This window comes from Hyla sarda, chromosome 3 (assembly GCF_029499605.1).
Source record: "Hyla sarda isolate aHylSar1 chromosome 3, aHylSar1.hap1, whole genome shotgun sequence".
NCBI lineage: Eukaryota > Metazoa > Chordata > Amphibia > Anura > Hylidae > Hyla > Hyla sarda.
This window is the reverse complement of record NC_079191.1, coordinates 188,142,482-188,157,324: the sequence shown is the minus strand read 5'-3', so window position 1 is coordinate 188,157,324 and position 14,843 is coordinate 188,142,482. Positions and strand designations below refer to the sequence as shown.

The 14,843-nt window shown below is 44.4% G+C and overlaps 2 protein-coding genes across 4 annotated transcripts in view; one reads left to right on the top strand and one right to left on the bottom strand.

Moving 5' to 3' along the window:
- The window catches only part of FBXO9 (F-box protein 9), a 53,763-nt gene extending 41,838 nt beyond the window's left edge, over positions 1-11,925 (bottom strand). The window contains exons 1-2 of the mRNA XM_056565730.1: positions 11,700-11,925; positions 827-904 (exon numbers count right to left, since the gene is read on the bottom strand). Coding sequence (XP_056421705.1) covers positions 827-904; positions 11,700-11,702 — 81 coding nt within the window. The 5' untranslated portion in view covers positions 11,703-11,925. The remainder of the gene's footprint in view (positions 1-826; positions 905-11,699) is intronic.
- A 153-nt stretch (positions 11,926-12,078) lies between these two features.
- Positions 12,079-14,843, top strand: part of CILK1 (ciliogenesis associated kinase 1) — a 46,947-nt gene continuing 44,182 nt past the window's right edge. For all 3 annotated transcript variants that reach the window (XR_008891215.1, XM_056565729.1, XM_056565727.1), the window contains exon 1: positions 12,079-12,207. The gene's annotated coding sequence lies outside the window, so the exon portion shown is untranslated. The remainder of the gene's footprint in view (positions 12,208-14,843) is intronic.

The window sequence follows — 14,843 nt, the reverse complement described above, 5'->3', positions numbered from 1 at the left end:
TTGCAACAGCTGGAGGCTCCATTTTGGAAACATTGCCGTACCAGACGATTTTCATTTTTATTGGGGGGGACTGTGTAGGGGTATATGTAGTGTTATACTTTTTATTTTGTGTAGTGTAGTGTAGTGTTTTTAGGGTACATTAACACGGGCGGGGGTTCACAGCGAGTTTCCCGCTGGGAGTTTGAGCCGCCCGAGTAAATGTACCCAGCTCATCAATATTCCTCCCCTCCCTCCACCTCTCCCTCTTCTCCCTGCTCTGTAATGAAGAGGGAGAGGCGGAGGGAGGGGAGGAATATTGATGAGCTGGGCGGCGCTGCGGACAAAAACGCTGACGTCAGAGTTAGCCCGGCCCGTGCAAGTTAGCACCTAATTAGCATATATATATTGAAAATAGAAGATTACGGCCAAACGGCACGGCGGATCCGGGCACAGTAAGCATCAAACTGATCAGCGTCCCCTGCACTACCAGCCAGTAATGCTGGTTAGTGCGGGGGGAGCAAGCTGACAGTTTTCCTTTAAGTGGTTAAAGGGGTTGTCCAGAGGAATATAATAGGTTTTATTGCCCCCAGACTGCCTTATAAACACTTTAGCCCACCTTATTCTGCTTCCTCATAGCTCCGGTATCAGGGCGCCCCATTCGTGGCTGGTGAGTCTGCTTCCCCCAAACTGCAAAGTGTAGTGTATACAGCCAGGAGAACTGACAGTGAGGCTTGCCAAGCTGCGGCCAGTGATTGACAGAGCATCGTTGTGTTCATTTTGTAACCATTTCCTCTAACTAAGACACCAATTGAAATAAAAAGCCTAAAGAGGGCTGAAAATAAGTTACCTGAAGATTTGTTTCTCCTGGTCTTCCATTTTCATCAGACTTCAGGATTTCAGAACAACAATCCTTATCACCTTCCGCCTGATAAAATACATTTAAATGGAAATAATCATCAAAAATACATGGATAGAAAACTGGCCACATATAATGGATTTTTAATATGTAGTATTTAAAATATATATTTTAAAATGCTCTATTTTCTTATACACACTAAGCTGTAATAGGAAGCTCCACCATTCCAGGACATAGGATGTCTGCCTATTCCCCGATATAAAAGTAACAAAAAGGGTCCCCTTTACAAGAAGGATGGGACTCTTAACACTGAACTAACCCTGTATAGTCTGATTCTTCAGTAATACAGTAGAATCTTCCAATAGCGGACACTCAAGGGAAATAAAAAAAAGTGTTCGCTATTGAGAGATGTCCCTATTGGTAAAAAAAAAGACTAAATTTTTTTTCTAAATGACCGAATACAAAAATTACCCAAAAAAAAAAAAAAAAAAAACATGAAAAAAGCATTATTACAGTAGAACCTCCAAATGCCATTTAATCATCCCTTATTAACCCATGTACCATTTCCTTCCCCCTCTATACCGTGCCACTTTATTCCCCCTGTGCCTTGTGCTATATCAACCACCCCCCCCCCCCCCCACCCTTACCACCTGTGCCACATCATTTCCCCTTGATCCCATCTGAAGATTTGGCACAGGGAGATAAAGGGGGATAATATGGCACAGGTGGGATGAAATGGCACAGGGGGTGGTAGAGGGTGGGTGATGAATTTGCACAAAGGGAAATAAAGGGGGAATGAAATAGCACTGGGAGGGATCAAGGGGAAATGATGTAGCACAGGGGATGTCAAGGGGGGGGGGGAGATGATTTGGCAGAGGGAATAAAGTAGCACGGTGGACGTACAGAAGCAGGAGACCACTGCTTCTGTGCTGGGGATGCTGCAGGTAGGTGCAGAAGAGGCCCGGGCCACCTGGGAGCCTGGGCCCCTTACTGATGTATTGGATGTACCTCCCTGATGGCAGCCCTGTATACAAGGTAGGGCCGGCACTTAAGCCTGGTTGTCCCCTATTGGGTGTGTTTTGTCCCCTATTGGGCGTGTCCACCTCTGCTATTGGGAGTGTCCCCTATTCGGAGGGCGCAAATACATTAAATGGGTACTCAACTGGCTAGTGTTCAGAACATTTAGTTTCGAACGCTGTGCGCGCGCTGCAGGGGGTCGACCACACCCCCTTGTGATGTCACGCCCCCTGACCCCTCAATGCAAGTCTTTGGGAGGGGGTGTAGCGGCCATCACGATGGGGCGTGGCCAACCCCCGCAGTGTGCGCTAAGCGTTCAGAACTAAATGTTCTGAACGCTGGCAAGTGGAGTACCCCTGTAAGTCTTATGGGACTCTGCCAGGTAACTAAAAACTGTCCACTATTGGGAGGTGTCCGCAAAGAGAGATTTCACTGTACTCATTTACATCTGTCAACTACTTCTTGCTTACCTCCCAAATGTAAGGCACACTGTAAGTCTATGTTCACATGGCAGAATTTCCGGATGGAATTCGACAAAGAGATTCTGCTACAATGGGATTCTGCTGTTCTGTTCACATAGAATTTCAAATTCCGATGTCAGCAAAAAGAATAGCCATGTTTATCCTTTCTGCAGACTCAGCACGAAATGCACTGTAGTCTATGCAACGTTGCATTCTCGAGCGATCCTAGCGCCGACATGTTATGCTGGCACACCGCATTTAGGGGCAATGTCATGCGAACACTGCCTAAAAGAGACACCCACACACCCAAAGCAGTGCCGTCAGCAGTGCTCCTTCGGGTAACCTGCAAGATTGCGCTGGTGGGGTATGGTTACTCTATATAACATCAAGACATTTTATCCTATTGTTTTGGATGTAAGACTTACTCTATCCAAGATGCAACTTACAGTGATCACCTATTGTGACAGACTGTCATTTTTTGTCCCTTGGCGGATGGTGGTGATCGAAAATCAAAATTTGAGGGAAGTGTATAAAATATACCTTTTAATTAGATAAATATTCAAATGGATCAAACATATTTGTGAGAAATAGTGAACAGTGCTGATCCACTCAATTACACATACCAATAACTGACTGTTAAATACAGTGCCTGTTAACTATCAAGGTGTGTTAACCACATATCCCAAACAAACCCGACCCGTTTCCATCCCCCTTCTTGCTTCTTGGGGGGGGGGGGGGGGGGGGACTTCCTCAGGGGTTAAAGGAATACACATATGTGTGAGACTGTCTGTCTCCAACACCTGAAAAAACACAGAGCCAGGGGCTGTTGATACTACACAGCCTCTGCTATAAACAGAAATGGCACATTTGTGAGAGCGCCCCACTTTTGTGGGGTAGAAAGAACAGCTGGACTACACACTGCGCACATCCACTTATTTATTTATTTTTTGTCACTGTGTCCACTTTTTGTGTTCGTTTGTTCACAAGGATTTGGTAGGGTGCGGTAGCCCTTCTGGGTGTCCCTCCTGCCGGTCTAGGGGAGGTGTGTGTGGCCATTAGGTTCCTCACCTCCCTGCTATACCCCGTGGCATCCTGTTTCGGCAGGATGCCAAACCGGTTTTACTGGTTCCTTGGTGAAAACCTGGTTAACGCCTAGTTGTTTGCCGGGAACACTTTCGGTCCCTGAGTAGCTTCGGCGAAAGGGGACATCGTACCTGGAACCTCGCAGGTGCCTTTTGGCCCGGAGGCGAAGGGTTTGGTTTGTTGGGGGGCCTCTCTCCTTTCGGAGAAGGGCTTGCGATAGACCGCATCCTTGTGCACGTTTTTTTGTGTGAACACTTGCACATTTTACTTGCACTTGGGTGATTTGAGAGCACATACCTCGGCTTTCAATAAAAAAAAAAGAAAAAAAAAAAAGAAAGAACAGCTGGACAGTCCGAACGGATCCTGTGATCTCTCTGGACAGTTTGCCGTCTCGCTCAAACCTGGTGCGCACCCGCAGTGGTGGGGAGCCGTACAATGTTACCGGCTACTAAGTGCACTCTCTGGTTAGAGAGGGCGTGTTGACCACCGCACGAAGCAGCGGCCGACACGCCCTCTCCATACACTGCTATGGGAGAGCCGGAAATTGCCGAAGGCAGCGCTTCGGCTCTCCCATAGCAGTAAATGGAGGGCGCGTGTCTGACGCCGCCTCGTGCGGTGGTCGACACACGCTCTCTATGCAGAGAGCCTGGGCCCCGTACGGGAGATCGTGGGGGGCCCCAGCGGTCTGAAACTTATCCCCTATCCTTATGATAGGGGATAAAATGTTAAATCCCATAGTTCTCCTTTAAGTATACTGTTAACAGGAGCAGCAGACCCCATTCACTTTTAGGCTAGGTTCACACTACAAAATTTCCACCTGAAATTCTGTTTTGAAATTGCAGGCAGAAATTTTGCTTACTAAAAATGTATAGTATAGTTAATCGGGTTTCCATTCAAAAATTCACACTTTGGAATTTGTGAATGGAAAATCAGCTTTAAAATTTCCACCTGAAGAATGGCGTTGCTCCTTCTTCAGGTGAAAATACGCGCGGAACACATTGCAGTCTAGTGGAGACTGCAGTGTCTGCGCTGTCCTAGCACCAACTGATTCAATCGGTGCTGGCCACACTCGGAATCTCCGGGCGGAAATTTTCTGCCCGGAGATTCCGTAGTCTGAACCTAGCCTTTTTGTCAAACTGTGTCCCCTAGTGACTCAGTTCCGGACGTATCAAATATTTTAAGCAGACTCAAAAACGGGCTGTTGCGCTTTTAAAAGGGGTACTCCGGTGGAAACTTTTTTTAAAAAAATCAACTGGTGCCAGAAAGTTAAACAGATTTGTAAATTACTTCTATTAAAAAAATCTTAATCTTTCCATTACTTATTACTGCTGAATACTACAGAGGAAATGTTTTTCTTTTTGGAACACGGAGCTCTCTGCTAACATCATGACCACAGTGCTCTCTGCTGACATCTCTGTCCATTTTAAGAAATGTCCAGAGTAGAGGAAAATCCCCATAGCAAACATATGCTGCTCTGGACAGTTCCTAAAATGGACAGAGATGTCCTAGAAGGATTAAGATGTTTTAATATAAGTCATTTACAAGTCTGTTTAACTTCCAGGCACCAGTTGATTAACCTCTTAAGGACCCATGACGTATGCATACGTCATGGGTCCCGGTCCTGCGATATAACGCGGGGTCACACGGTGACCCCGCATCATATCGCGGCGGTCCCCGGCGTCATAGTGAAGCCGGGACCCGCCTCTAATAGCGCGCGGCACTGATCGCTGTGCCGCGCGCTATTAACCCTTTAGCCACGCGCTCAAAGCTGAGCCGCGCGGCTAAAAACGAAAGTAAAAGTGCCCGGCTAGCTCAGGGAGCTGTTCGGGATCGCCGCGGTATAATCGCGGCATCCCGAACAGCTGTAGCACAGGAGGAGGTCTTCTTACCTTCTCCTGTGCTGTCCGATCGCCGAATGAATGCTTCAAGCCTGAGATCCAGGCTTGAGCATTCAATCACCGAAAACACTGATTGATCCATTCCTATGGAGATGGATCAATCAGTGTAAAAGATCAGTAAATGCAATGTTATAACCCTCTATAGGAGCTATAATATTGCATAAAAAAAGTGTAAAAAAATCATTAACCCTTTCAATTATCCCTTCCCCTAATAAAAGTTTAAATCACCCGGCATTTCCAAAAATAAAAAAAACATTATGTAAATAATAATAAAAATAAACATATGTGGTATCGCCGCGTGCGGAAATGTCCGATTTATAAAAATATACCGCTTTTTAAACCGCTCGTTCAATGGCGTACGCGCAAAAAAATTCCAAAGTCCAAAATAGCGCATTTTTGATCACTTTTTATACCACAAAAAAGTGAATAAAAAGTGATCAAAAAGTCTCATCAGAACAAAAATGGTACCGCTAAAAAACTTCAGATGACGGCGCAAAAAATGAGTCCTCAAAGCGCCCTGAACACAGAAAAATAAAAAAGTTATAGGGGTCAAAAAATGACCATTTTAAACGTATACATTTTCCTGCATGTATTCATGATTTTTTTCGGAAGTGATACAAATTCAAACCTATACAAGTAGGGTATCATTTTAACCGTATGGACCTACAGAATAAAGATAAGGTATCATTTTTGACAAAAAATGTACTGCGTAAAAATAGAAGCCCCCAAAACTTACAAAATAGTGTTTTTTCATCAATTTTGTCACACATTGATTTTTTTTCCCGTTTCACCGTAGATTTTTGGGTAAAATAACTAATGTCATTACAAAGTAGAATTAGTGACACAAAAATTAAGCCATTATATATAATTTTAGGTGAAAATTTTTAAGAGTTATGATTTTTTAAAGTTAAGGAGGAAAAATTGAAAATGAAAAAACGGAAAAAGCCCGGGTCCTTAAGGGGTTAAAAAAAAAAAAAAAAAAGTTTTCCACCGGAGTACTCTTTTAACCCCTTAAGGACCAAGGGCGTACAGGTACACTTTTGCTCCTTGGTACTTAAGGACCAATGGCGTACCTGGACGCCCGTGGGAATTTCGGTCCCCCCCGCGCGCCGGGCGGGGACCGGACCGGGGTGACTGCTGATATCTATCAGCAGGCACCCCGCGCAAATGCCCAGGAGGGTCACCCCCCCATGTCGGCGATCAGCGCAAATCGCAAGTGTATTCACACTTGCGATTTGCGCGATTCCGGGTCATTCCGGGTCTATGGTGACCCGGAATATAAGGGGGATCGCGGGTGACTAAGACACCCACGATCCCCCTGAAGAGATAGGAGCGAGGTGGTAGAGGTGCCACCCCTCCTATCCCTGCTATTGGTGGTCTAGACGCGACCACCAATAGCAGATCGGGGGCAGGGGGGTTAACTTTCGTTTTCCCCGTTCTGCCCACTCACAATAGGCGGGGCAGAACGGTGAAATGACAGAGGACCGGCGCCGGAGTCCACTTACCGATCTGCGGGTGACTACAAGTCCCAGCATGCCCAGACAGCTGTTTGGGCATGCTGGGAGTTGTAGTTTTGCAACAGCTGGAGGGCTACAGTTTGAGACCACTATATGGTAGTCTCTGAACTATAGCCCTCCATATCTTGCAAAGCTACAACTCCTAGCATGCCCACACAACTGTTTGCTGTCTGGGCATGCTGAGATTTGTAGTTTTGCAGCATCTGGAGGGCCACAGTTTGCAGTGGTCTCTATACTGTAGCTCTCCAGATGTTGCAAAACTGCAAATCCCAGCATGCTGGGAGATGTAGTTGCGATCCCTCCAGCTGTTGCATAACTACATCTCCCAGCATGCCCTTCGGTGATAAGTACATGCTGGGAGTTGTAGTTTTAAACAGCTGGAGGCACACTGGTTGGAAAATATTGAGTTAGATAACGAAACCTAACTGAAGGTTTTCCAACCAGTGTGCCTCCAGCTGTTGCAAAAGTACAACTCCCAGCATGCACGGTCTGTCAATACATGCTGGGAGTTGTAGTTTTGAAACAGCTGGAGGTTTCCCCCCCCCCCCATGTGAACGTACAGGGTACATTCACACGGGCAGGCTTACAGTAAGTTTTCTGCTTCAAGTATGAGCTGCCGCAGCGCAAACTCCTAGCAGGGAACTCACTGTAAACCTCCGCCAGTGTGAATGTACCCTAAAAACACTACACTACACTAACACATAATCCAGGGTAAAACACTACATATACATCCCCTTACACTGTCCCCCCCCCCCCCCCCAATAAAAATTAAAAACATATTTTACAGCAGTGTTTCCAAAACGGAGCCTCCAGTTGTTGCAAAACAACAACTCCCAGCATTTCTGGACAGCCACTGAATGTCCAGGCATGCTGGGAGTTTAGCAACAGCTGGAGGCACCCTGTTTGGGAATCACTGGTGTAGAATAACCCTATGTCCACCCTTATGCAATCCCTAATTTAGTCTTCAAATGCGCATGGCGCTCTCTAACTTCGGAGCCCTGTCGTATTTCAAGGAAACAGTTTAGGGCCACATATGGGGTATCTCCGTACTCTGGAGAAATTACACTACAAATTTTGGGGGGCTTTTTCTCCTTTTACCCCTTATGAAAAGAAAAGTTGGGGTCTACACCAGCCTGTTAGTGTAAAAAAAAAAAAATTTTTTTACACTAACATGCTGGTGTTGCCCTTTACTTTTTATTTTCACAAGAGGTAAAAGGAAAAAAAGACCCCCAAAATTTGTAATTGCAATTTCTCCTGAGTATTGAAATACCCCATAAGTGGGCGTAAAATGCTCTGCGGACGCACAACAAGGCTCAGGAGTGAGAGTGCACTATGTACATTTGAAGCCTAAATTGGTGATTTGCACAGGGGTGGCCGATTTTACAGCGGTTCTGACATAAACGCAAAAAAATAAATACCGACATGTGACCCCATTTTGGAAACTAAACCCCTCACGGAATGTAACAAGGGGTATAGTGAGCCTGAACACCCCACAGGTGTTTGACGAATTTTTGTTAAAGTTGGATGGGAAAATTAAAATAATTATTTTTTTTCACTAAAATGCTGGTGTTACCCAAAATTTTTCATTTTCACAAGGGAAAATAGGAAAAAGGCCCCCCAAAAATTTGTAACCCCATTTCTTCTAAGAAAATACCCCAAATGTGGATGTAAAGTGCTCGGCGGGTGAACTACAATGCTCAGAACAGAAGGAGCGCCATTGGGATTTTGAAGAGAAAATGTGTCCAAAATTGAAGGCCACGTGTGTTTACCAAGCCCCCATAGTGCAAGAACAATGGAACCCCCCCCCCCCACATGTGACCCCATTTTGGAAACTACACCCCTCACGTAATGTAATAAGGGGTACAGTGAGCATTTACACCCCACAGGTGTCTGACAGATTTTTGGAACAGTGGTCCGTGAAAATGAAAAATTTTATTTTTAATTTGCACAGCCCACTGTTCCAAAGATCTGTCAAATGCCAGTGGGGTGTAAATACTCACTGCACCCCTTATTAAATTCTGTGAGGGGTGTAGTTTCCTAAATGGGGTCACATGTGGGGGGGGGGGTCCACTGTTCTGGCACCACAGGGGGCTTTGTAAACGCACATGGCCCCTGACTACCATTCCAAACAAATTCACTCTTCAAAAGCTCAATGGCGCTCCACCTCTTCTGAGCATTGTAGTTCGACCGCAGGGAACTTGATGTCCACACATGGGGTATTTCCATACTCAGAAGAAATGGGGTTACAAATTTTGGGGGGTATTTTCTGCTATTAACCCTTGCAAAAATGTGAAATTTGGGGGGAAACACATTTTAGTGAATTTTTTTTTTTTTTTTTACATATGCAAGAGTCGTGAAACACCTGTGGGGTATTAAGGCTCACTTAATTCCTTGTTACGTTCCTCAAGTGGTCTAGTTTCCAAAATGGTATGCCATGTGTTTTTTTTTTAGCTGTTCTGGCACCATAGGGGCTTCCTAAATGCAACATGGCCCCCAAAAACCATTTCAGAAAAACTTACTCTCCAAAATCCCCTTGTCGCTCCTTTGCTTCTGAGCCCTCTACTGCACCCGCCGAACACTTTACATAGACATATGAGGTATGTGCTTACTCGAGAGAAATTGGGCTACAAACACAAGTATAAATTTTCTCCTTTTACCCCTTTAAAAAATTCGAAAATTGGGTCTTCAAGAACATGCAAGCGTAAAAAATGAAGATTGTGAATTTTCTCCTTCACTTTGCTGCTATTCCTGTGAAACACCTAAAGGGTTAAAACGCTGACAATGTCATTTTGAATACTTTGGGGGGTGCAGTTTTTATAACAGGGTCTTTTGTGGGGTATTTCTAATATGAAGACCCTTAAAATCCACTTCAAACCTGAACTGGTCCCTGAAAAATAGTGAGTTTGAAAATTTTGTGAAAAATTGGAAAATTGCTGCTAAACTTTGAAGCCCTCTGGGGTCTTCCAAAAGTAAAAACACGTCAATTTTATGATGCAAACAAAGTAGACATATTGCATATGGGAATAAAAAAAAAATGTATTTGGAATATTCATTTTCCTTACAAGCAGAGAGCTTCAAAGTTAGAAAAATGCAAAATTTTCTATTTTTTCATCAAATTTTGGAATTTTTCACCAAGAAAGGATGCAAGTTACCACAAAAACTTACCACTATGTTAAAGTAGAATATGTCACGAAAAAACAGTCTCGGAATCAGAATGATAACTAAAAGCATTCCAGAGTTATTAATGTTTAAAGTGACAGTGGTCAGATGGGCAAAAAACGCTCTGGTCCTAAGGTGTAAAATGGCCTGGTCCTTAAGGGGTTAAAGCTGCTGTAAAAACTGCATGGTGTAAGGCTATATTCAGACAGTGGAATGTCCCCACTGAAAATTACCGTATGGACAATCCACCAACAGCGGAGCGCCGGCAGAACATGCCCACGCTAGGAGCGCTCAGAAATGTGCCATCTCATAGATGGCAATGCACTTCCGTGCGTGCGGACTTGGCAAAAAGAACAGACAGGTCATTCAAAACATGACTGTTTCACTGCATAAGTGTGCCTGCCGGTCCGCCAGGAGTGGCGCGTGCTGCTGCGCACATCACAAGTAGAGATGAGTGAACTTACAGTAAATTCGATTTGTCACAAACTTCTCGGCTCGGCAGTTGATGACTTTTCCTGCGTAAATTAGTTCAGCCTTCAGGTGCTCCGGTGGGCTGGAAAAGGTGGATACATTACTAGGAAAGAGTCTCCTAGGACTGTATCCACTCAAGACCAACCAAAATAGCTAAAATTTAACAACTTTTATTATATCCAGTTAAAACCTATATTTACTATAAAATGGATACAGAGTCATCGGTCTACAATACATAAAGACTCAAAACAGGGTAGATTCCCTCCAGGGTCGATCCCCTATTTAACACCCTTGTCAAACCCAAGGGTTTGACAAGGGTGTTAAATAGGGGATCGACCCTGGAGGGAATCTACCCTGTTTTGAGTCTTTATGTATTGTAGACCGATGACTCTGTATCCATTTTATAGTAAATATAGGTTTTAACTGGATATAATAAAAGTTGTTAAATTTTAGCTATTTTGGTTGGTCTTGAGTTAGTAATTAGCTAAATTGGATTCATGTTCCATATATCAGTGATTTGTTGTTAGGACTGTATCCACCTTTTCCAGCCCACCGGAGCACCGGAAAGCTGAACTAATTTATGCAGGAAAAGTCCAACTGCCGAGCCGAGAAGTTCGTGACAAATTAAATTTACTGTAAGTTCGCTCATCTCTAATCACAAGGTTATAACGCACGACTGCAGCAGGTCTCTGGAGTAAGAGTAAATTCAAACGACAGTGGCCCTTTAAGTTTATACCAACTTTTAATTGGAGTACTTAAAAATCCTAGTGCATTTCCAATTGTAGATCTTGGCCCGTGTTCTTTGACCGGTGGCTCTCCAGATCTTGCTTTTAGCACATAATGGGAGTTGTAGTTTTACGACAGCTGGAGAGCTACAGCCAAAGGCTGTCCGAGCATGCTAAGAGTTGTGGTTTTGCAACAGCTGGAGGCACCCTGGTTGGGAAACACTGGTATAGAGACCTCAAGGTAAGAGCAGGGCTGCACTATAAATAGTGTGAACAGTTCTTATAACTTGAATGCTCATGTTCTGCAGACCCTTTACAAGTGCGAGGCCAGTAGTACTCCCCCACCATTCCTTCACAGGTTACCTTAGGCTGAATCAGCGCCACAGCCCCAGCGCCGCGAATGATTGGACAGCTCACATCACGTGACGTTGTGTGTTTGGCATGCCAGCTACACAGAGCGCAACACACCCCTTCACTACACTGACAGCCCATAAAGTCTGATATATCAGGTCCCCCCACACCCCGGGGATTACCATGCTGGGCGGCTGCGGGGGGGTCTTCTCAGCTCAGCACAGTTCTCGGTCGGAGAAACGCAGGACACAGCGGGAGTCTGAGCGGGACCTGCGAGCGGCGGCCATGACTAAGCGTAGACACCCGGGAGCCGAACGTGGCGGCGGCAGCAGCACCGGGAACAAGCACTGTGCACTTCTTACAAGCGAGGAGACACCGGAACCAGCGAGAGGAGAGACTGACGCTGGAGAGCGAAGATCACCGGAACAAAAGAGTCGACGACTAGAGCTGGGACAGAACAGCTGCGGAACCAGAGAGATGACAACAAGGTACAGAGCGGCTTCAGTGCATGGAACTACGTGCGGTGACTGGAGGCGGACGCAGGGGGCGGTGTTGCGCGCTGTTTGTTCTCCTGTCTAACTCCATGGAGGAGAGCGCTGCTGGAGACTAGGAATACTGGCAGGGATGTGGAGCTACCGGAACTAGGGGAAGAGCCTGGAGAGGATGAGGGGCACAAGGAGCTCACATGGGGTAAGTGTATTCCCAGCACTATGCTTACAATCTGTTGAGGGCAGTAAAAATAACAGTCTGTGCTATTTCTATACCACAAGTAAATGCTCCCCCCTAATCTCAGCCCTGACACCAATTTATACTATATGAGTGGTCTCCAAACTGTGAACCTACAATGGCTGTTGTAGTTTTGCAACAGCTGGAGGTCTACTGTCTGGAGACCACCACATTATATGGACCAAATGACTTGTTGCAGTGGGGGCTCCTATTGTAGTAACCCTGGTGAGCTCATTCTTTCACAAATCTTGGTAAAGGCAGACTACAGAGGGGCTGGATTGTTTACCCCTGTGGCAATGGAAAGAAACACCTGAACTCAATGATTAACCTCTTTCTAACCCATGAAAAACTGTTATGTCATGCGCCAGGTGGGAAAGTATGACGCATGCTCAGGAGCAAAGCCCACTCTTTAAATGGCGAATGTTGGCTGCTATCTGCAGCTAACACCCACTGTAAGTGACCAGCATCAAAGGTCAGTCCATGTGCTGGCCAGTTCAGTCAATAGTGACTGCGACATCTAGTCAATTTGTTTGACACGTCCGGCAGGTGTATGGTGGTCAATCGGCACTCCTGCGGTACAATCTCGGGGTAATGAATGGTTGTCATGACGGGCCAAGGTCTTCTCAATGTCTCTGCGAAACCCCGGCCTATCTGGTGTGAATATTTCTAGAACAGTGATGGTGTCAGGACAAGAGTCATCACTGTTCTGGATATTCAAGCACCATGATCACCAATTAAACAAAATACAACCTACTGAAATCATGCAACACCAACCAAGACAACAATAGTGCACACACACAATGGGATTAAAGAAAAAAAAAATCATACTTCATTGAAGAATAAATGATGGCTAAAAAACATGAAATAGGTAGAATAATACAGGCACCAGGACATAAACAAATGAAAAGGCAGGTAAGGGACTGGACACACAATGAAATGTAGCAGAGTACAGCTGGATACTATCTATGACAGGAAAATGTTACCACACAGGTATACAGTAAAGTGCATAGCAAATCATAAAAGCAGCTGCCTGTACCAGAAGGAATGAGAAATATTACAGGGTGCCAGACCTTACCTACCCCAATGATCGTTTCGCTTAACACAATGCTTCCTTAGGGGGCGTGGAACACAATGCTTCCCCCTGAGGAAGCGTTGTGTTAAGTGAAAAGTGCTTTATCAGATGCTGTGATTAATACAGATCACGGCATCTGTGGCAGTGCGGTCACTAAAATGGATAATCGGATCGGCCGCAGCATTGCCACGGCGATCCGATCATCCAGATTTGGTATCGCCAAGTGCGTAAATATCCGAACTATTGAAATATAACATTAATGATACCGTACGGTGAACGACGAGAACGTGTAAAAAAAATATATAAAGTCCAAAATTGCTGCTTTTTTATAACATTTTATTCCAAAAGAATTGATAAAAAAATGTGTTAAAAGTTTTATATACAGTATATGGTGTCTATAAAAAGTACAGATCACAGCACAAAAAATGAGCCCTCATACCGCCGCTTATACGGAAAAATGAAAAAGTTCTAGGTCTTCAAAATAGAGGGATTTTAAAAGTGCTAATTTGGTTAAATAGTAATTTTGTTTTGTTTTGCGCAACAGTAATAGAAAAGTATGTAATCATGGGTATCATTTATTCGTATTGATCCAAAAAATAAAGAACACATGTCACTTTTACCGTAAATTGTACAAAACCTTCCAAAATTAGCAAAATTGCTTAATCCTTAAGGGGTTAAAGGGCTGTTCCAAATAAAAAAAAATATATATTTTTTCACCCTAAATATATCACTTTTATAAAGTTTGGCTGGCTTCACATGTCAGTAGTCCGGCTCAGCCTAAGCTCACCAAAATTGTTTTAGGATTTAGCATTTTATGATTGTGCATGCCGGACAGGGGAACCCAGTCTGGTGCCCATTCGGCGTGTTCCACCTTCAAGATGAATGCCACATGTGAACTGTCCGTATTCTGGGCATATGCTTTATATACAGTAATGTATCTTTATTTAAAAATCATAACTTAACCAATCAAAATAAAAATTATCTACTTGACACTCAAAATGTGTCAAAATATACATGTATTTTTCAGGTGTTTTTAAAGAGTACCTGTCACCAAATAAAACTTTTTAATATAGTGTTCCTTGTGTAATTAGCAGACACTTTCCCATTCCTTTGCTTTTAAAATTATCAACTTAAATATGCTTAAAATGTAATAGAAAAAATGGCCACTAGGTGGCGCTGTTCTGATCCCTGCCCCAATTAATACAGTGAGTTTGGTCTCCTCTCGGCCTGGTAGGAGACCAAACTCAGGAAGTGCTTCTCTGCACTGAGCTTGATTGACAGCTGCAAAGAGCCTCACTGAAACATGCACAGAGCTTGAGATCTTCTATTCATCACAGTGCTGCAGCCATGTGAGGGCGGAAGTGGTCCACTAGAAGCCTTCAGTGATGTCATATGTTTGCCATGGGGATTTTCTCCTATGGACAGAGATGTCAGCAGAGAGCACTGTGGTCATGTAAGCAGAGAGCTCTGTGTTCCAAAAAGAAAACAATTTCCTCTGTAGTATTCGGCAGCTGATAATTACTGGAAG